Source organism: Rhinichthys klamathensis, unplaced genomic scaffold (genome assembly GCF_029890125.1).
Source record: "Rhinichthys klamathensis goyatoka isolate OS25496 unplaced genomic scaffold, OSU_Roscu_1.1 h1tg000111l_1, whole genome shotgun sequence".
NCBI lineage: Eukaryota > Metazoa > Chordata > Actinopteri > Cypriniformes > Leuciscidae > Rhinichthys > Rhinichthys klamathensis.
In genome coordinates, this window is record NW_026606649.1 from 3,583,719 (window position 1) to 3,607,571 (window position 23,853).

Consider the following 23,853-nt stretch of genomic DNA (forward strand, 5'->3'; position numbering starts at 1 on the left):
GACAAACGTGTCCTGTTCGCTTCGCGTTGTTCAACAGATGACTCTCCGACTTCTGCGCTCGGTCTCTTCTAGAACCTTCTCTCGAGTTTTCACGTGTGCGCATGCGCAAACCATGCTTTATCTAATAAAAGTCGTTTGATCGAATGTATAATTTAAAATTCATTGTAATGTTATAATTTTATATTGTACCAATCTAAGAAAATAGACTGAAAGACACATACAAATCACAAAATGTAATTTTACTTAACAATCTAATAATTTTAGGCTATTGGAATGAAAAAAAAAAAATCAAACGAAAAACACCAATGTTTTACTTTTTACAGTGTATGGAAGTAAATAAGTTCATAACTCTTGTCCATAATGCATGCAATTAACTGCAATGACAAACAATAGGTGACTGAAGACACTCGAGCTCAGTCCTGTTACTGTCATTAATGTGATATTTTAAAAGAAAAATGACATTTGACAGTCAAACAGATCTCACCATAGTAACCTGCACTATATTGCATTTTGGACAAGACCCTTTTAAAAATAAATATCTTGTCAAAGTATACATATTTCTTAATTGTAATGTGATGTCGTCCCTGAAATAGGACATTTTCAGTAATCTGAATGGATATTATGATATAAAACAGAATTGTTTTAAATATGACATCGTCTGAATGAAAAGAGGGAACAAAATACTACTAATATATGTGCAAACTGTTGCATATTTGTAATTGGAATTATTATTTATAGTAACACTTTAGTCGGTAACAGGACTGAGGAAAATATCAACACATGAAATAAATAAACAGTCATAAAATAATAAATGGCATAGCTTGAGAAGGCCCAACACAATTTCCTGTCATGTTAAGATGTCTTAATTTATTGGGTACTGAAAAAAATCAGTTTAAAACAATTATATTTTTCAAATTTTTAAAGTTGAAAAGGCACCGATTTCGTGGAATGACCCATCTAAAGTTATTTTATTTGTAGTTAATTGTTCTGCACTTTTGCACGTACACATTTTTTTTAACCAAAAGCAATTACAGTGGTTAACTTGTTTAAAGTATGCATTGTCTGCTGGTTTATTTAGCTACTTTCAGTACACCACATTAGTACTGTAAGAGTTTGAATATTAAAGTGCAAATACAGTTACTTAAAGTAAGCAACACAGTTACAACTAATACAATTGATAATGGCCACACCCGGGTATTTTTGATAATAGTCTGCAAATAATCAAGAATTGACAATATAGTCAGTCATATTGTCGGCACAAAGGGGCCCCCAAATAAAATTCTGCTTAGGACCCATAAAGGCTTGGGCAGCGGGCCTTGAGTGCAGTAAACGAAGGCACTGATTGTATTCTAATTTATGATATTATAAGTATGTATAATTTATTGCGTCTGTGCAATTTATTACATTTCACTATAATTAAAAGTATAAACTCCAAAGTGTAGATTTCAAAGTGATAGCTATTTCATTAGAAAAACTCTCCTCCCTCACGGGGCATGTTTACGTCATCATCATGGCGTCAGTGCCGCGGATAAGTCTGAGCGGGAGCGAGGGCGGAGCGCAGAGCCGAGTGTCCAGAGTTATATTTCTGGCTGCTGTAGTCACTCACGTTCACTGATTCAATGAACGGTATAATGGCTGCATCGTCGAACAGAATCATGCTAGGCCCCCTCGTAGCTGCTATCGACCAAGGCACGAGTTCCACACGTTTTCTGGTAAGTCGCATCTTGAGGACATGTCATCTGGTTGTGGTCGAGCTTACTGAAGTGGCTCGCATACAGACAGAGATTGGAGAGTCCTCCGTGCCCTTGCCAACATGTGCCGGCAGATAAAGATGCCGAAGCCGGTTCAGCAGGAGTTCTGATTCAGCTGTCATGGAAGTTAGCCAAATGAATTGCTTTTAGTGTCTGGGTCTGCTTAGTCTTCCGTATGATGACAATTGAACATTAGCTGAATCTTTCTAGTTAGCTTTCTGTTTCCTCGGTACTTGTCTCTGTAAATAATTATTTTGTGCAATCGAAGGGATATTTTGACACTAGGCAAGTGAACACGTTCAGCCCAAATGCTGTTAATTTCTGGCTCTCTGTGAAATTTAACTTGCTAAACTGGTAATAATCTACTTTTTACCCAGTTACACAATGTTTGGATTTGAGCAGCATTACAAAGTTCAAATGTTTTGCTTAAAACTAAGTTTCAATTCCCACTTTAATATGACAGCTGTAATTATGATGTTTTTAGAACTTGACGACTAAATGACAGCCAATCACACATTGGACAGTTTCTCCATACAGTGTATAAGATTGCCTATTGTTTTAGTTGTGTTGAAGGATCCTGATAGATCTGCAAGTGAGTGCTAGGGGGCTGTGGAAATGTTTAGAGAAAAACAGTCTTAAATTAATGTAAAAAAAGTTCATAATAAACACAAATAAATAAAAAGTAGATTAAAATAAGTAAATTAGGTAATAAATAAAATCTTACAGTACAGTACTATAATGAGTAGGAAAAATATAAGGCTAATTCAGGAAAATTGGGACATTTTTCCCAGTCATCTGAATGGCAGAAAGTGTCCAAATTCACCCTAATAATGTTACTTAACTAAATATTTTTGACATTATTAGTATGAATTTTTTTTTTTTCACAGTACATATTTGATCTTTATACAAGGAACTATATACCTTTTAAATTTTAGGTTGGGGTCCCTGTCCCTCTCATGAGGAAGATCATGTTTGAAGACCCCTTTCTTCACAGGTTGTTCTGACCTGAAATGTTACTGTTGCCTACTGTGGGCCTAATATGTTACGTACATTAGATCTCATCTGACAAGGTCATGACACTAATAGTGGACAAAGCAAAAAATATGTTGTTTTTTTGTGCTTTTGTTTTGTCCATTAGGAAGACACAGAAGAATGTGTGTTCGTGTTAAAATAGGGTGTGCTTGTAATTCCACAGCCTAAAAAAACATTCCTCATATTGTAAAAATGTTGCGGTGGGAATTGTTACTCAATAGAAAAGCTCAGAATGAAATAAAACTTTGTAATTAATGCCTTTGTAATACCTGGAATTTCCAGTTTTCAGCATCACTGACAAATGACTGCAATACCACACTGAAATGTAGCAGGTACAAGTCAGGGAATTGCTATTCTGGCATTCTTTCTCCAAAACATTGTTTTTATACCTGTGATTTCTGTCTTTCTCCAAGTTGAACAGAGGCAGTTTGGAAGAATAATCTTCATTGGGCAGGCCATCTGACTCTTGTCATAAAAATTTAAGCAAATTTTGATTTAAAAAATAATAATTAAAATAAGTGTTAATTTTCTGCTTTAAAATAGATTAACCTTTGGGGTGCCCTTTTGAACCATTTCATCTGACATTACTGAATGCAATATGTTTCATGATAAGTGGCTTTAATTCATGTTTTCTTTATTTTCTTGTTATGAAATTTAACTGACAGACTTGGCATCTTTCTCTCTTCTTTTACTTGTAGGTTTTCAATGCAAAAACCGCAGAGCTTCTCAGCCACCATCAGGTTGAGATTAAACAGAGCTTTCCTAAAGAGGGGTGAGTATTGTGTCCTTTCTGTCATGAGATGGCATGCTGGTTCAATGGGGCAATGCATTAATATAGCTATAGTAAAACTTCTGATTCAAATCACAAGTTCACTATTGGTTCATACTGTTATTCTGGATGAGCTGAATAGGATTTTTTCCATTCACTTGGATGGTAATGATGTCATGTGTCAACTGTGTGTAGTGTGCTGTATTTAGGATTCATGCAGGTTTCATGTGTCAGGTCTGACTGAGAACATTAAAATGATTTATTGTCTGTTCCCAGCTGGGTGGAGGAAGATCCAAAAGAGATTCTTCAGTCTGTGTATGAGTGTATGGACAGGACCTGTGAGAAACTGACCCAGCTCAACATTGATATCTCAAACATAAAAGGTACCAGGACCACCTGCTATTTCTCCATGCACATGTTCTTACACTATGCTTTTATGGTTGGTTATTTTAATTTCTTGAAAAAAAGAAGTGTGAAGTCCGCACACTGAAAAAGCTGCTCCAAAGAATTTATTAGCAAGGCAACGTTTCGACCATCAGGTCTTCATCAGGCACAATAATCACTGTAGAGTAAGTTTAGCATTAAATAGACACAGGTGATCACCATTAATTATAATCACCTTGATTATGCACACATAAGGGATCATGTGACAGATACGTGACAAATACAAAGCACGTGACCAATGAAAAAGAAATCCGCAGACAATTGAATGATCATGTCTTTTATGAACCCTTACTTGCTGATCCTACTAACAAATTAAAAGCGTGCATTGACTCTAAGTTATTGTCACATTTTGAAAATGGGGAGTTCAGTAAAAATGAATATGAATTTCTGAAAGTAGATTTTCCAATTACATCTATTTTATATACTTTGCCTAAGGTCCACAAAGGCCTAGAAACTCCTTTGAAAGGTCGTCCTATTGTGAGCGGTATAGGTAGTCTTACTGAAAACATTTCCTCTTATGTGGATTTTTATATCAAACCTTTTGTACCCATGTTGTCGTCATATGTAAGAGATTCTATGGATTTTATTGAATCATTATATAATGTTGACTTTGCTGTTGATGCTGTCCTTCTTGCCACTTTTGATGTTCAGAGTTTATATACCAACATCCCTCATACTGAGGGTTTATCTGCTTTAGAACAATTTTTAACACAAAGATCTGTGGACGAAAAACCTAGTACAGCATGTCTATTGGACTTAGCAAGTATTGTCCTAACTAACAATTTTTTTCGTTTTCAGGACGACTTTTACTTACAAGTGAAAGGTACTGCAATGGGTAGTAAGATGGCACCTAATTATGCTTGCTTGTATATGGGAGTTTTTGAAAATGACTTTATTCTAAATGAGTCAAATTCCTTTTTTCCTAAGATTTTGCTTTACAAGCGGTACATTGATGACATTTTTATGATCACTAAGGCCACGCCTGCAGAGATGTTGATGTTTTTGAATTATCTTAACTCAAGGACTGAGCATGTGAATTTCACTATGGAATGCGATCCAGTAAGCATTAGTTTCCTTGATGTTCGAGTATATATAAATGACGGGAAACTCCATACCGATCTATACCGAAAATCAACGGATCGCAACACTATTTTAAGAGGCGATAGTTTCCATCCTAGACCTTTAATTAAGAGTTTACCTATCAGTCAATTTAAGCGTGTGCGTAGAATCTGTAGCACGGATGAATCATATACTCACCAATCCAATGTTTTAACTAAAAGATTCTTGAATCGTGGTTACCGTATAGAATGGATGGAAAATGCCAAAAAAAAATCAATGAGACCTCTCAAATGCAGTGTTTGCGAAAAAAACGTGATAAGAATACGCAAGTTCTCAATGCTCCCATTTGTACGATAAAGTACTCAGCATTGGGTGCGGAGTTTCGTAGCATTTTAAATAAACATTGGCATATCATTTCAAGTGATCCTAAATTATCAGGTGTTTTTAAAAATGGTCCAAAACTAGTCTTTAAACGCCAAAATAATCTTCGTGACTTGCTTGTGAAATCTGAATATCCTTCACGCACGAAACATGGTATTCCAACTCTTCCCCCAGGGAATTACAGGTGTGGTAATTGCGCCCAGTGTGCTTTTACACACAAATGTAAGTCTTTTAGTCATCCACGTACTGGTCATGATATTCCGATACGGGGTACTATTACTTGTTCTTCCACTCATGTGATTTATCTAATTCGGTGTCCTTGCGGTCTTGCATACGTGGGAAAAACATTTAGACAATTGCGTACCCGTATTAGTGAACATCGCAGTACCATTAGGACTGGTGATATGCGCAGCCCTATAGCGGCTCATTTTTAGAAAAGTAGGCCATAATGTCAGCGCCTTGCAGTATATTGGCATAGAAAAAGTAACAAAACCCTCAAGAGGAGGAGATTATGAGAAAAAATTATTACAGAGGGAATGTTTTTGGATTTATACTTTAAGCACTCTGTCACCATTAGGGTTGAATGAGGAGTTTGATATCAAGCCTTTTTTATAGTATTATTATTATTGTGTATGTGTTTATGTATATGTGTTTATATGTGTATGCATGTATATGTATGTGTATATGTATATATGTATGGGTATGTATGTAGGTATGTATGTTTTTTTTTTGTTTTTTTTTCTCGCGTGAAATGTTATGGTCACGTGCTTTGTATTTGTCACGTATCTGTCACATGATCCCTTATGTGTGCATAATCAAGGTGATTATATTAATGGTGATCACCTGTGTCTATTTAATGCTAAACTTACTCTACAGTGATTATTGTGCCTGATGAAGACCTGATGGTCGAAACGTTGCCTTGCTAATAAATTCTTTGGAGCAGCTTTTTCAGTGTGCGGACTTCACACTTCTTTTTTTCATTTGTATTACTCAGTTGTCCTGCACCTGCGCCCAACTCTGGGAGTTTGGGATGTGCACACCAGTTGTGTAATATTTTAATTTCTTCCCTTATTTTAATCCGTGTAGCCATTGGGGTGACAAATCAGAGGGAAACCACCATTGTTTGGGACAAGGAAACGGGGGAACCACTTTACAATGCTATAGGTAAGTAACATTGCCTCACTTTTATTTATAAATACCACTTTTTTCAGACATTGTATCCATTGTTTTACAGTTCAGAATCTATTAAAAAATAATAATAATAATTACTAATTTATTTTGATGTTTAGTTTGGCTTGATCTGCGGACCCAGTCCACAGTAGAAAGACTTATCAACAAAACTCCTGGCAGGAACAAAAACCACCTCAAGGTGAGAGTGCCAGTGTTCCCTTGTAAACAAGACTGAAATTATCTTGAACAGCTACATACTAGGGATGCACGATGCTATCGGGACAACATCGGTATCGGCCGATAAAAGCTTAAAATGACCATCATCGGCATCGGCCGATATGAATATTTCTGCCGATGAGTCTTGCCGATAGGGTGGCGTGTTTCCTATGCGCACGTGACGACCGTGAACGAAGCATGAGCGCCAGCAACTTAAACTTCCAACTAGGGGTGCGCGTCTCACGGTTTTTGATCGTGGATGATTAAAATGTCTCCACGATCTGCTTTTGAAGAAAAATCATAGTATCGTGCATTCTATCAGTTCAATTCTGGCGCCTTCATCTCAACATACACTGTACAACGCGACGTACATTCACATCACATGTAAACGCAGAGGTAGAGTTACACTCACGGGACACTGCAATTCACAAAAGTTCATTGTTTGCATGTGCGTCAAAGTCTTGCTAGGTAAACATGTCATTCACGTGCTGATGCGCTGTTCTAACATCCGCTTTTCTGAGCGGGTAGACGCGACGCTCACAGGAACTAAAAGCCTGTCACAGCGCCTGCATACTGGACTAATCTTTCGAGTCTTATTGCGCTGATACTGTCAAATACACACAAGGTTTACATAAACAAAGTTGGTTATGTCTAAAGTGAAAGCAAACAGAGAAAATCTGCTTGTCAAATGCGTGTATATTAGACGCGTCGCGTTACTCGCGTGCAGTTCTTAAAGAGACAGTAATAATATTCTGCCGCTTGTCTTTAAAGAGATACTGCACCCAGAAATAAAAATTCTGTCTATCTAATGTTGTTTCAAACCTGGATTCATTTCTTTCTTGTGCTTAAATATACTATGGTATGGCAAGCCGTTTTAACTTTTATTCATTTTCAGGATATGAATCCTTGATATCAACAATTCAATTTTCACTAGTTAAAATTATAATTATTGATATCAACAATTAAATTTTTGATATCAAGAATACAATTGTTGATATCAACAATTGCATTCTTGATATCAACAATTGCATTCTTGATATCAACAATTGCATTCTTGATATCAACAATTGAATTCTTGATATCAACAATTGAATTCTTGATATCAACAATTGAAATCTTGATATCAACAATTGTATTTTCACTAGTGAAATGTCACCATAGGCTGCCATTCAAAATCAATTGTTGATATCAAGAATTACATTTTTGATATCAACAATTACATTTTTGATATCAACAATTACATTTTTGATATCAACAATTACATTTTTGATATCAACAATTACATTTTTGATATCAAGAATTCAATTGTTGATATCAATAATTATATTCCTGATATCAAGAATTAGATTGTTACTAGTAAAAATGCGAATTCCTGATATCAACAATTGAATTGCTACTAGTAAAAATGTTTATTCTTGATATCTGAAAATGTATTATTGATATCAATATTATTTCAGATATCTAAAATGGCTTTCTTACTAGTAACAATCACATTCATGATATCAGAAATGAACATTGTCACTAGTGAAAATGTAATTATTGATATCAAAAATGAACATTCTTACTAGTAGCAATTCAATTGTTGATATCAAGAATAGACATTTCAACTAGTAACAATTTAATTATTGATATCAGGAATTCGCATTTTTACTAGTAACAATTGCATTCTTGATATCAACAATTGATTTTGAATGGCAGCCTATGGTGACATTTCACTAGTGAAAATACAATTACAGATATCAAGAATTCAATTGTTGATATCAACAATTACATTTTTGATATCAAGAATTCAATTGTTTATATCAAGATTTCAATTGTTGATATCAAGAATTCAATTGTTGATATCAAGAATGCAATTGTTGATATCAAGAATGCAATTGTTGATATCAAGAATACATATCCTGGACATTCTTCCAAATAACTTTTATAATTTCAACAGAAGAAAGAAACTTGAGAGAGTAAATTATGACAATTTAAATTTTTGGGAGAACTATCCCGTTAATGTTAATAAAACAACAAAACACAGAGGAAATCACTCACTGCTCTTGACTGAGAACATTAATAGAAGCTTTAATAAGCTTTTTTTGCACTTAAAAAAAATACAAATATATCGATATCGGCATCGGGCAAAATTAGTTTGAAAATATCGGCATATCGAATATCGGCCAAAATCCTATATCGTGCATCCCTACTACATACACAATCCATTATTATATAAAATAATTTTCAAAATATCTGTCAGGAAGTCTTTATTTTTTAAATCCCCATGAAATCAAGATGGAAGTTTTGTGGCTTTTAGTATGAATATCTATAAGCTGGCGTGCTCCAAAACATGACAAATTAACATTTAGAAGATACATTCTGAATGTACATTTTGATTACACCATTATGCACTTTTTTCTGTCCAATCAAATGCTCTCTAGAATCTGAAGCATCCCCAACATAAAAACACGCTAAAGCTGCTTCAGTGCATCTGAAGTAGATCACTTTTGAAACTATTTTTTTTTTTTATATGATGAAATTTGATTACTAAAAATTAGTTAAAAGTTAGTTAGTTTCATATTAAATCTAAAGGGGGAATCGATTAGACTTAATTTTTAATACAACTGTGTTTGTCAAAAGCTGTCATAGGGATGTCACGGTACCAAAATTCCAGTAGTCTGTACCGATACCATTAAAATTTTACGGTTCTCGGTACCACAGCAAAATCTGTTTGAACTATTTTTCCAATTTATTTAACTATTTGAAAAGAAATATTAAATTCAATTCAATGACTTTATCATTTATGGCGGTAAATTTATGAAAGCATTGAAGGCTACATGCTGTTTAAACGAAAATATTGATGATATTGAGAAATGAAAAAGTGAAAAATAAGCAACCTTCTATGCACACATTATTATTATTAGTAGTAGTATTTTTAATTAATGGAGACGTAGTTAAATCTATTGTACAGTAGCCTAATATAATTATTTCTGTCAATTTCTTTAAGTTAAACCGAACTTTTATTTTGACGGGTTGCCGTGAAGACCTTTGAGTTTCTGTGCGAGTATGATATGACGATAGTTTTTCTCAAATGAAACGGTAAAATGCTCATGAAGTGAGCAAGTGACTCTCACTGTACGTTCACACCGCCGCCGACTTGAGCTTCCAAAGCGGCCGGAAGTCATTCATTTTCAATGGAAGCTGGCTTTTCTCAGCTGCAAGGAGCGTCAAATCCATCGGCGTCGCGTTTTGGGCGTTTTGAGCGTCAATCAGAAAGTTGAAAGAAGCTCAACTTTATGGTAATGAGCTATGACGCGGTGCAGCGGCAAAACGCCAGCAACCAATCGGAATATAGACGTCCTTCGCACTGGCTGATTCCGGAGAAACATACAATGTAAACTTTCGTTCCTACCAAAACATTAGTTCCGAGAAAATGGAAGAGAAGCTAATAATCGCCGTTGCTGGGTTTCCTATCATTTATGACATGACGTTGTTTGCTTATAGGGACCGCATGAGCGCAACTTTTATTTGAAATATTTACGAACACTCGTTTTAAAGCGGGAACACCGATTTGACCAATTGCATTTATAGCCTAATGCAAATAATAATAATAATAGCTAACTATTCTTTTTTTCCCGACCAAATGTGACAAACGTTTATAAAAATGCTGCCATTATAAAAGGTTTCTTTAATGTATTGCTTGTTTTTTTCTGTTTATTACATTTCATGTTGTGACACTTCTATTCTCCCTGCAACGTCAGAGCGTTCAAATCGTCCAAAGCGTCAACAAGCTTCCCCGTACTTTTTGACAAGAGTCCTTGACAAGGCGGCCAGAGCTTCTTTGACGCTCAAGTCGGCGGCGGTGTGAACGTACAGTCAGAGATGAATTGAATCATGAATCATGTCATCATATCGTAAGGCAGCAGAGACTGAAAACAGCGCAAGCGTCACTCGTGCTTCAGTTTGTGTGTGTGTGTGTGTGTGTGTGTGTGAGGTAACGTTAAATGAAACAGCGCGTCTGCGCCATTCATTCACACAGAGACAAGCAGAACATGCAGGGTTAATATTTAAATAGTCTACAGTACCGGTACTTTGACAACACTAATTTCCACACATGGCTCTTTCCTCCTTTCTTATCAACAAGTGGATTTCCAGCCACCACATCAGCAGCGCCGCTGGTCGCCATGTCTCAGCGCTTTCATGAAGAGGACGCAACTTCACGCCCTTCGTGCATGCATGCATGTCCAGAACCGGGTTTGACCGGGTACTCGGTACCACCGGTACTTGGTACCGTGATGTTGAAATTTTTTTAGTACCGACTTGGTACCGAAGTACCGAATATTTTGACAGCACTAAGCTGTCACATGGACTAGCACTTCAATATGCCCCACGCTGATTTTTTTTTGTTTCAAATGGAATTGTCAAAGCTGTGAGGAAAAACTGCTCATCACTGGACTTTTAAGTTTATTCATAATTGTGCTCAAGTTATATGTCATATCATACTCAAAGTTGACAAAATTGAATAATTATTGTTACTTCTCTTGCCTTCTAAAGCACAAGACTGGCCTTCCCATCAGCACATACTTCAGTGCAGTAAAGTTACGCTGGTTGATGGATAATGTGGAAAAGATCCATGAAGCTGTGCTCTCCCACAAGGCAATGTTTGGAACTGTTGACTCCTGGCTTATCTGGGTAAGAGCAGTGGCAGTGAGGTATCTCTTATGTGATATATAGGGACTGTGTATATGAGTTTGGGGTTAAAGGATTAGTTCACACCTCAAAATGAAAATTTCCTGATAATTTACTCGCCTCAATGTTCATGAACCAAGATGTTCATGTCTGTCTTTCTTCAGTGGAAAAGAAATTATGTTTTTTGAGGAAAACATTTCAGGTTTTTTCTCCACACAATGGACTTCAACGGTAACCAAATAGTTGAAGTCCAAATCAATGCAGTTTCAAAGGGCTCTGCACGATCCCAGCTGAGGAATAGGGTCTTATCTAGCGAAACGATTGGTTATTTTCAAAAAAAAAAAAAAAAAATGTATATACTTTTTAACCACAATTGTTCGTCTTGTGCTGGTCTGCCAGGCATTACGTAATCACGTTGGAAAGGTCACGCTGGATGTAGGCGGAAGTACCGCCCCATTGTTTTAAACATCCAGGATGTGCACACGAAAGGACCATTTTAAACAATAAACTGACACAAAGACATAAATAGGTAATTCAACATACAATCAAATTTGAACGATCCTCCTTCTCCACGCTTGTAAACAATGGGGCGGTACTTCAGTCTACGTCCAGCGTGACCTTTCCAACGTGATTACGTAATGCTTGGCGCATCGCAGACCAGCACAAGATGAACAATTGTGGTTAAAAAGTATATATATTTATATTTTTTTTAGAAAATGACTGATCGGTTTGCTAGATAAGACCCTATTCCTCAGCTGGGATCGTGCAGAGCCCTTTGAAGCACTTCAAAGCCCTTTGAAACTGCATTGATTTGGACTTCAACAATTTGGTTACCGTTGAAGTCCATTGTGTGGAGAAAAATCCTGAAATGTTTTCTTCAAAAAACGTAATTTCTTTTCCACTGAAGAAAGAAAGACATGAACATCTTGGTTCATGAACATTGAGGCGAGTAAATTATCAGGAAATTTTCATTTTGAGGTGAACTAATCCTTTAAAGTGTAAAAGAAATCAGTGCATGGCTTTGTGGCAGTCCAATGCCATCAGGCTTCTAAATAATAATGCTCATGCTTGCATAGTGCAAAATAAACTCGTGCTTGCTGATACTGCAAAATAAACTCGTGCTTGCTGATACTGGCTCTGATCAGTATGAAGTGATCATGATGTAAATATTTAAGCTTGTTAAAATAATAGGTTATAACCCCTTACTTTCAGTGCTTGACAGGGGGGAAGAAGGGAGGTGTTCACTGCACAGATGTGACCAATGCCAGCCGGACCATGCTCTTCAATATTCACACAATGGACTGGGATCCAGAGCTCTGCACGTAATTATACATTTGCTTACATAGTTCTTTTTATAAATCTTTCTGGAGTAAAGCTAACTTGCATATGCAGTAGCTAGTCAAAAAGAATGTGACTTAAAGGGATAATCCACAAAAAAAATTAAATCCTCTTATCATTTACTCACCCTAATGCCATCACAGATGTATATAACTTTCTTTCATCAGATGAACAAAAGATTTTTAGAAAAATAATCTCTGATCACATTCTCTGTGAGTACAAATAATACAAGTGTACCCCATAGTTGACATGACAGAAATCCTTTTTTTTTTTTTTTTTACTATAAAACATAGTTTCTGGCTACACGGGTTCATGAGTTTACGCTTGACATAAATGTCCGCATATTGTGAAGTTTGATTTTAGTGCGCTGTGAAACTCTGAAAGAAGTGATGTCCTCTGTGGTTCTCGCTTGAGCTTCAGAACACATTTACGTCACACTTCACAGTGTGCTTACGTAGCACTTTACGACACTCTCATGAACCCGCATATGACAGTTTGTTGGAAGCTAGGTTTATAGTAGGGATGCAACGATACCAATACTGCATTGATGTACTCGTACTCATTAAAACGCACCAATACCATGCAGCGTTTACAGTGCTTGTGACAAAGAAACACAGACAACAGAGCAAACAGAAAGCAGAATGGATAAATCAGAGAAGGATGTCTATGAAGTAAATTTATAGAATTAATAGAATGTTAAACAAATTAAATATTTACGCCTATATAGCTGCAGCGGCACAGACGCGGAAGATTGTTGAGCTGACATCCCTTTTTCATAGACATCACTGAAAAGTTTGTAGTTCGGTTGGATATGGCAATAGCAAATAAAATAAAATGAGATGCATATTACTAACATTAACTGACGTAAAGAGAGAGAGTGCACTGTTGCATGCTCTTAACTGTTGATCGTTCACTCAGCACACATGCACCATTTGAATTAAAACGAAGTAAAAACATGAACTGTTACGTGATTTATGTATAACGAGGGGTTCCCAACATTATTACAGGAAGGCGGTACAGTAATCACATGACGTTTTCAAGAAGTTTTCCGTGGACAAACATCCGAAGCACGCACCCAGAGTGCTCCCTCTTAGCACGAATAGCCTATTAAATAGTTCTATTTCATGTCATCTTGTTCTTTAACAAATTCACAAAAAATTATGTAAAAATGCCCGTATAGGCAAGTATCCTTGTGTAACATAGTTGGTTTGGTCTTAAGTGAATGTAAACAGTTGAAAAAAAAACGCGTGACATCAGCCTAATAAACCTACTGCTGTCTTTGTCTTTAATGTTAATCTAACAACGAAAGACAGAAAACCACTCGCTTCCCTTGACTGGTTGAGGCCTTTTGGAGCTGCTCTAAATATTCACTGTGCTATTAAATTAAAGATAAAATATGATAGAGCAATAATATGAACAGTGAAAGTGACAGTAGTTCCTACAATACATTTTAACAGGCATAATTAGGCATGAAATTAACTGAAGGAAATGTCTATTTGCTAAGCCAACTAATTTGTTTCATATTCTTTTGCTTTCCCTGCCCAATATTTTAAAAAAAATAAAAAATGCAATGAAAATACAGGTATCAGTACTCTGATTCGGCAAGTATTAAAAATAAAAGTATTGTACTCATTCTGGGAAAAGTGGTGCGTCCATAGTTTATAGTTGAAAAAGTTCAGGGAAGACATGAGGGTAAGTAAATGATGAGAGAATGTAAATGTTTGTGTGAAGTATCCCTTTCAGGCTGGAGTACACTAGACTACACAACTTTAAAATCTGAACGCTTGTTGACTTGTAAATGGTTACAGAGGAAAAACTGGCTATCATACAGTAAAACTGAGTATTACTGAGTTTTCTGCAAAATCTGTAAAAAATCAAATAAAACCAAATCTGCAGGTTGGCTCTGTCTTTTGGCAATTAGCATTGATGCATCCAGACTGCAAACAATGCAGAAGTCTGGGCAAAACAGTGTAGTGTATTACAGCCTTCACCGATTCCAGCCTTTAAGATTTATTTATAATATATATTTCTTAAATAGATATTTTGATATACCAATGGAAATTCTGCCAAAAGTGAGAAGTTCTTCAGAGATTTATGGTTTGATGGTAAGTGTTTGACACCAAAGAGATAATTAATCATGCATTATGTAACACAAGTACAGAAATCAAATTGTCACACTGCTTTAAAATGTGTCCTACTCAGGGTGAAATAAAAATATTTATTTGCATGCTGTGCAACAGAGAGATGATCTTTGCTCCAGAGCATTGCTTGTCAAACAGCAACTGTTTTCCCTTTGTACTTTAACTGTACATACACAAAATCCACAAGCCCGAAAAATGGTTTCCATCCAAATTTGAACTTTGCTTTGGAGCAGTCATTTCACCCTTTGGATAGTTTAGTATCTCCCTCTTTATCATGATTATATTTTGTGTCCTGTGATCTCTTTGGGCTGACTGATAGAAAATCAGCTCTAATCTGGTGAGTATTTCTCTAGCTGTCTACACACTGTCATGTCTGAGACAACTTTGCTGTGTCCTGTCATCACAGAAGTTCGTGCATTTCCAATATGGCGCAAACATGTTTTTCCTATTGGTTATAAATGCAATTTATACTTTGTAGGGGTCTTATTGGAAATGTACCGGATTTTGATCATGTCATTGTTTTTCCACTGTGTTTTGGCTTGATGCCAGGTGCACTGCTTATCCTTTCCAACAGCTCTTGAAGTTTTTATCCAATTTAGAAACTTTTTCCTTTAGTGTTCTGGTTGTGGTCCTCTTCAATGTTGCCTTCTTTTTTTCTTTTTTTTCTTCTTCATTCTTTCTCTATGGCTTAGGACGCACCATCTTGAGTTGCAGTAATAAAAATGAAGCTGCTCAATTACTCAGTTTGCAACACATACTTGTAGAGTCACTGTTTCCTCTGTGTGGTTTTACCAATTTGTGGGGTATGTCTAGAGAAGAAACTTTACAACACACAGCAGCAGATGATTTTGACATGCAAAAATGCTCTAAAAGTAGACTATCATTTTTAACCTAGCTCAAGTGTTTGAGTTTTGGCATTAAGCAGGGAGTGGTGTAATGCATGTTAATTATTAAATTAATTTGTATAATACAGTATATTACTGTATTAAATTCTTCCCCTGTTGTTTTACTTTTTAATATTCTATTTTTTTCTTACAGAAATCTGGCCCTTTAACTGGTGTCCCCATATCAGGGGTAAGATTATTAGATTACTATTAGAACAATAACTGTTTCTTTCTGTCTTCCTCTTATTTAGCCAACTTTTGATTGTATACATTGTTTTTTTTTTTTTTATTCACAATCCTTTCTGTAGTCCTTTAAAGTAACTTTACATCTATTTACAGTGTCTTGGTGACCAGTCTGCTGCGCTGGTTGGACAGATGTGCTTCAAAGACGGACAAGCCAAAAATACGTATGACTTAGTTTTGTTAATCTGTCTTTTGTTTCATATCCAGCAGGATCACTGATCACTAATGTGTCAACATGCAAAAATGTTTGAGATTGAATGATGTTATTTGTGATTGTATATATTTTCTCACATTATGTAAATGTTATGTTTTTATATTTACAGTTATGGGACTGGTTGTTTCCTTCTTAAGAATGTAGGAACAAAGGTATTCAATTTACATATAGCTTTTAAAACGCATTGTGTTTTTTTTTCATTTAATCTTCCTATGTTTTTTTTTTTCTTTTGTTTTTTTTCTGAAGCCTGTAATGTCGGACCATGGACTTCTGACAACAGTCGCATATAAACTAGGGCGTGACAAGCCAGCCTACTACGCACTAGAGGTAATTTTAAATGATAACGATCCATTACCAATGCATTTTGTTTTCTTGATCATTGTAGAATATCTATATATCTGTGTGAAACTGATAATCAGTCTTATGTGTTAAACACAGCCCTCTAAATACACACTAGTTCATTATAGAGAAAGACAACAAATGATTAAAAATATATAATTGTAATCTATTGCAAAAATAAATTATAAACTTAGTGCGTGGATCATTCAGCAGCAAAATTATTTATTGAAAAATGCACAATAATTTTATCAAATCTAAACGTTTAGTGGAAAAAAAACAGTGGTGAAAAAAACAGGTGGATTTAAGTGTAGTGCTAAATCTGATAAATTGTTAATAAAAAACTGAATTTTTATTCTTTATAGAAAACTGAAGTAATTTCTACAAATTGTTTTCATGAATGTAAAGATGGAATCATAATCACTCCATGTTCGTTCATTCGCCAGGGGAGAACTTGGCTGCCCGACTGAGCCTGGTTTGTCCCAAAGCTTTTTTCTCCATTCTGTCACCTGATGGAGTTTGGGTTCCTTGCCACTGTCGCCTCTGGCTTGCTTAGTTGGGGACACTTAATATTCAACAATATTATTGATCTGACTGTACTTGCGCTGTTGTGTGCGAACTGAGCTGGACAACAACATTACTCTTTTCCTGCAGAACTGCTTTATAGATAAAATGAACCCATTTAATAATTGATGATCTTTACAACGGAACTGAATCAACCCTAAACTGACTTCAGCTGAACAATGACACTATTTTCTTTTAGAGGTGCTGTACAGTCGAAATGAACAGTTTGCATCATTTAATTTTTTTCCTGTTATCCCTGTAAAGCTGCTTTGAAACAATCTGTATTATAAAGCGCTATATAAATAAAGGTGACTAGACTTGACCGATACTGGATATCGGGTCGTTGCATCCCTATTGTTTACATTTATTAGAACTGGCAACTTTTTCAAAACCACTTCTAAAAATATATATTTTTTAAATCTATTCATTTCTCACAATCACTTTGTAATTTAAAGTGATATAGCCAATCCTTTAACCTTATTCATCTGCAATGCTTATTTATAGGGTTCTGTTGCCATTGCTGGAGCAGTTGTGCGTTGGCTAAAGGATAACCTTGGAATTATACAAACCTCTTCAGAACTTGGTGTGTTTTTATAGAAATTATATTTATACCCAATATAAAAGCATTCAACCCAGTTTGGGAATATTTCAGTATAAACACTTCACTTTTCACCTCAGAAAAATTAGCTGCTGATGTTGGCACATCATACGGCTGTTACTTTGTCCCTGCATTCTCTGGATTATATGCGCCATACTGGGAACCAAGTGCCAGAGGGTAAGTAACTGATCCGTCCATTTAAAAGATCATTTTCGGCTGATCTCTGTAAGTGACATAAAAACTCTAAAGCCCGAGTGCAATGAGCATAAGGCACTATATTTTAATTATAAATGTAAATCTTATAGCACATTTTATCATGCGAGAATACTTGTGATATTAATGCATTTTCTTTCTTCCTTTTAAGTCCAGTTTCAGTGCTGTGTTATTATATGAAATGAGTACAACATTGAACATCTGCCTCTTGCTTACAACAGAATCATCTGTGGTCTAACACAGTTCACCAATAGGAGTCATTTGGCTTTTGCAGCACTCGAAGCTGTCTGCTTCCAGACACGAGAGGTATCTTCCATGAATTGGCATGGGTCTGCATGATTGAATGTCCTAATTAAAATAATTTCTGACAGATGAATATTAAACGTTGTCCAAAGCGTTTCTGTGGTCTCTACAAACTAGTAAAATAATTTCAACTCAAATCTTCATTTAATGTTCATTTGATTTGCAAATGAACATGTAATAAGCAGGACAATTTAGTCAGCCACAGACTTCATGTCCTGATCACCCTGTTGTGGTTTATTTTGCAGCGTCTATTTTATTGTACATTTATCCCTTTTTCTTTTCTTTTTTTTACAGTCTTAAGGCTGGATGTGTATTTCTAAAATTGAGTACTGTATGTCCTGAATAAATAAGTGACTATAAAAACTGTTTTTGTAGGATGTTAAAGGATGCTAAAATTTGTTTCAGATTCTGGATGCAATGAACCTGGACAGTGGTATTCATCTGGCTCAGCTCCAGGTTGATGGAGGGATGACATCCAACCGGTTACTGATGCAGCTGCAGGCCGACATACTGTGTATCCCAGTTGGTAAGATACACATTTTCATACAAAGGGTCTGAAAAAGTGCATCACTTTTTGAAAGGATGAAGTATTATTGATTTACTTGTACATCTTTATATGAGGATGTACATAAATGCTTAGAAATGGGCAGATATGTGATGTAAATTGTATTTATTTACAGTAAAACCATCCATGCCTGAAACCACAGCTCTGGGTGCTGCCATGGCAGCAGGAGCAGCTGAGGGGGTCAGTGTGTGGAGCCTGAACCCAGAAGATCTCACAGAGGTCACTTCAGAAAAATTTGAACCTCAGATCAACCCAGAGGGTAAAGGAATCTAAAATCCAACACCCTACAGCTCATAACTAATGTAAATTGTATGTACAATATATAGTTTTTGCATTAAAATAATTGTTTATTTAATTTGTAACCTTGTTCAATGTAATACTGACAAACTTTTTGGAACCTTCCAGGCCATAACATTGTGTTGTAATGTGTGTAATAACTAACTGTTGATTAGCACTCTAGTTGTAGATGAAACTTTCATTTTTTTTTATACACGCAGAGAGCGAACTGCGATATGCTCGCTGGAAGAAAGCTGTACAGAGGGCTATGAACTGGGAAACCACTGAGCCAGTCAACAATGGAAATGGTGTGTGTGTGTGTGGGATTTCCCTTTCTTTTTTTGACTCGATTGTAAATTTTATCAATCAACTAATCAAAGAAACACTCTGCAAATACAAGTAATTCAGTAATTGCATATTATATCTAAATGAGTAAAAAAAGAAAAAATCTGGAAAATTATCTGATCTCTTTTGCTCAAATTATTTCAATGTTTTTTCCAAAAGGAAAAATACACACCAAAAAATACAACCAGGCCCACAACAGTAGTCAAAGATTGATTTAGGGTTTGTAGTAATAAATAACCAGAGGTATTGACCCAGAATGTCTAAAGTCAGGGAGAATGGATGTTCAGAACTTTGGAACAACACAAAGCTTGTTTGTTTTTTGTTTTTATCAGGGGTCAAAGTCTTCCTTCTGGTGATCTACTTTTCTGCAAAGTTATTGATTACCTGGTTCAGTTAGAACTAAACTCTCCAGTAAAGCAAACCTCCAGGAGAAGTGACTAGTTTTTCGGTTTCACAAAATCGGTAGTTACTTAATTGTCCCACTTCTTTTCTCTTTCTTTTCACTGCCTTGCATAACATGGACCTGTGTTCTGGACAACCAACAGAGGAGACTAGTATCTTCAGTAGTGTACCCTTGGGCTTTTACATTCTGGGTAGCATGTTTATGTTAATTGGAGCAAAGTACATTGCAGGTCAGTGTGAGAGCGAGTGAGTGTGTGGGAGTGACTGTGAGATGGTGAAAAAGATAAATGCATGTTTTTGTATGTGTGTCCTTCTGCTTGAAGTCCATCGGCCTGAGAGAGAGCGGTGAACGTGAGCATACTCACATGGCAACATTTCAGGATAACCACCACACATTAGTTCTCTTTATATGATGCAAGTAGATGTCTTGTAGTATGAATGAATGTCATAGACTAGCATTTCAATTCATGTGGGTCTGTAAGGAGGAAATTATAGAACAGGTCCTTTGTGATGAGATGTACTCATGGCAGCCGGAAAATAATCATTCCACAGTTCTCATTTTTTTATTAATTGGAGTGAGAGTGCCATGTTGCTGATGGCTGTAAATATGTAGTTTGGTTTGGTGAATTTGGTGATGGAAAAAGGTACCTGTTCTAGGAATCTCCCTGTCTGCCCCAAATGTGCTTTTACTGTCACTATTACTTCTTCACAGTCTCCGGTCATCCCTGTCACGTGTCACGCTATCTTCAAAATTACCAAGCATGCTGAAAAACATAGACACTTTCTGCTCATCGGTTAAGCAAAACATAGTTCCTGCTGTTCTAATTTTTTTTCTCTCTCTCTCACTAAAGCAGGGCAGAAGTAAAATTGAACACTTCCATATTTCAGAAGATAGGAGACAAAGTCAGAAGAACAAAAGAGGGTCCGTGGCTTATCCCTTCAAACTCTAGATGTGCTGTGGCTTTGGCAGATTACACCCCCGTCTAAAGACATTCCAACTGAAATAGAGGTTGTTAATGTTTCCTGCAGACATAGAGCCTCCAAATTATACATGAAGACTTTTCTGGCTTTGTAGCAGAAAGTTTTATTGAACATATTTGATATGATGACATATTACTGTAGTATTCCCACACTGTTCACTAGAAGGAAGTTGCTGTGGCTCAGTGTTTCTAGCATTTTGTCTGTACAGTAAATTCTATTGAAATTTTCATTGATGGGTAGCACCTCTCAGTTGTGCTAATCAATCTTTGTCAAATTTAATTTTTTTTAATGGCACGGCTCGTTTCCACTGAGCGGTACGGTACGGTACGGTACAGTACAGTACGGTTCGGGTCTGTAAAACCATGATCCGGCTAGCGTTTCCACTGCCAACAGTACCCTTACTTGATAGGCGTGGTGTTAGCCGGAAAGAAGCGATCGACGTCATTTTCGCGCGAAGAAGAAAGCGACATAGTAAACAACTATGGATGACATACTGCAGATCTTGTTCTTGCTTCTCGGCATGTTTGTCACAAGAAACAAGCGCCGGCATTAGGCGTTTCTCAATACCAAGTAGCCTGCGCAAAGTCCGACTCAGGAGAATGACTCCCGAGGACGCGAGTCCAGTAATTCTGCTGATGGAACAGCGCGTTCTTGAAAGCGCCACTCAGCTCGCTCTGCTACTCCGGTTATCTCTGTATGTACATTTTTAGGCAAGAATAAAACGAAATATGTTATAAAAACACCACTCTGCTTCTTTTCGATTTCATTTAAATACATTTTAAAGATTATAAGCACACAAATGTGGTTCAGGCAACGCGGCTGGGTATATCGATTATATTCACTGCATGTAGCCTATATTTATAACAAAACTAAATATAAAACACAACCCTGCCTCTTCGTTTAAATTTAAAAATATTAAACATATTCCAGGCAATATGTGCATTGGTACAAATGTTGCAATAAACAACATTACAGATTGTCTTGTAATAAAATAAAAAATGACAAAACTCAACCCTATCTCTTTTTGTTAAATTTCAGTTTTATCAATAATAGCCATTATAAAAGTATAAGTAAAAGGTACAAAAAGCTATACAGTAAAGCTTTAATAACATAAAGCAAACAATTCAGTCAAATATACAAATTCAGCGCTCAAATATATGAAACTTCACTTAGCCTTCTGCCAAAACTATTGGCCAGGGAACGAATTATAGATTCACGAGACCAAAGATCGCCTGTTAGGTCTATACAAGATGAATTATATCGCATGTTTAACCACTACAGACAGAGACGTCAGAGTCAGCGGCAAACATCAGAACGACTGGCCGAGGAAAGGCTGTTCCAGGCGGGGTACTTGAGCGCCGAGCACCCGGTGATTGCTTGGAATGGATCTCAGTCAAATTATCATAAATCTATAAATAAACCCAAGATTTGAGCTTTAAAAAACTACATTCTCGCCTTAAAAACTCTTAAAACTACATTTCGTGACACAATAACAGTAGTATTATATTTCAACTGTATATAAAAAATGGCGCTTCTAATGCCCTTGTAGCACGCGCAAGTGACGATACTCTGTCAACCAATCAGCGTTCTGCAGTGAGTCTAGCTCCACCTTTTAGTACCTTACCACTGTGCTAGGTACCCCAACGGAAGGGTACCCAAAAAGTGGTACGGTACGGTTCGGCTTTTTGGTACCATTCACAACTTTTGACAGTGGAAACGCAAATAATTGTGTACCGTACCGCTCAGTGGAAACGAGACATAACAGTCATAAAAGTGTGTGTCTGCATGGTTGTGACATTTATTTTGAAGTTTGAAAGAGCAAGATATAATATTAATTTAGTTACTTATGAAACCTATTCAGGAGACCGTTTTAGTGCACTTTATAATGTATTATGATGTTATGTGTATAAACAGCAAGGGAACCATACAATCTCATGTAAATAATGTGACTTCTTTCCTCTTTTACTATTTCATTTGCATTTTGTCTGTTGGAAAAGTTTGTCATATTGTTGAAAAAAATACTGTGCACATCAAGTTATCTAGTCCAAAACACTGTGGCCCAGCTAGATAGAAGTTGCACTACTGCATAGTTTCAGCCTTTGATTTTTTTTTTACCACTATGAGAGAGACCATTAAAAAAGGACGTCACTTAAGCAATGTTGAGTCAATATCGAAATAATTACTGACAAGGTTTGTGTATAATTATATTTAAACAAACATGCTGTGTTGTCCTATTTTTTGTCATGTCACTGAAATTGTGCATGTTAATTACATTACTGTGCAGCTCAATGAAGTTATGATGAAGGATGTTAACAGATCAAAATCATTTTATAGTAAGAATTTCCTTTGAGTTCAAATTAGAAATTAAAAAAAGAGTCAGTTGCTAAGACTCAGGAAATATTTGGCACTTGATTTTCTCTCATACTTGATATCTGTGTAATGAAATCTCATAAGATCTATGACAATGGCAAATTTTGTAGAGGAAAAAATTATGAATTATGTGCCAAAATTCTAATAATATAATTGCCAATTTAATAGTTTTGTTTTGATGCATTAGTTTGTGTTTTGAAGAACAAATCTGTTAGCATTTTTAAAATGTATTCTGAAAGGTACTTTCTGCATCCATGAATACTTGAAATCCACTATAACAAAAAAATGTTTAACAAAAAAGTTGCCAGTATTAAATTTCAGTAATTTATTTTCTTCAGTGTATGTGGCTTTGATTGTTGAACATTTTCAAAAAGTAACATTTGGGTTGTGCATGCATATGGCTTAGTGCATGCATATTTTTTCTTTCATTAATGACACACACACTATTCAGACGGAATAACTTCTCTAAACTCGCACTTACCATGACATAAAATGCAGTCATCATCAAACATGCACACATCTATGAACTGCTCGTATTTCTTATTCATATCTTTTCTCTAAAAATATTTAAATTTTAAATTATATTT

At 35.9% G+C, this 23,853-nt stretch overlaps 1 protein-coding gene across 4 annotated transcripts; it reads left to right on the forward strand.

The window, feature by feature from the left end:
* The first annotated feature begins 1,545 nt into the window (after positions 1–1,545).
* Positions 1,546–20,850, forward strand: gk (glycerol kinase). Of its 4 annotated transcripts, none has more exons than XM_056254280.1 (20): positions 1,546–1,712; positions 3,482–3,555; positions 3,829–3,935; positions 6,523–6,600; positions 6,726–6,805; positions 11,359–11,496; positions 12,706–12,815; positions 14,870–14,936; positions 16,011–16,046; positions 16,196–16,263; positions 16,423–16,465; positions 16,560–16,640; positions 17,718–17,796; positions 17,892–17,988; positions 18,246–18,330; positions 18,733–18,853; positions 19,008–19,151; positions 19,390–19,476; positions 20,059–20,145; positions 20,767–20,850. In XM_056254280.1, the coding sequence occupies exons 1-20, from the start codon at positions 1,620–1,622 to the stop codon at positions 20,778–20,780; spliced, it is 1,689 nt and encodes a 562-aa protein (XP_056110255.1). In that variant the 5' UTR covers positions 1,546–1,619; the 3' UTR covers positions 20,781–20,850. The 4 variants fall into 4 exon arrangements, with proteins under 4 accessions (XP_056110255.1, XP_056110256.1, XP_056110257.1 ...); XM_056254281.1 differs by having other exon boundaries at positions 20,770–20,850; XM_056254282.1 differs by lacking the exon at positions 20,059–20,145.
* The last annotated feature ends 3,003 nt before the right edge of the window (positions 20,851–23,853 follow it).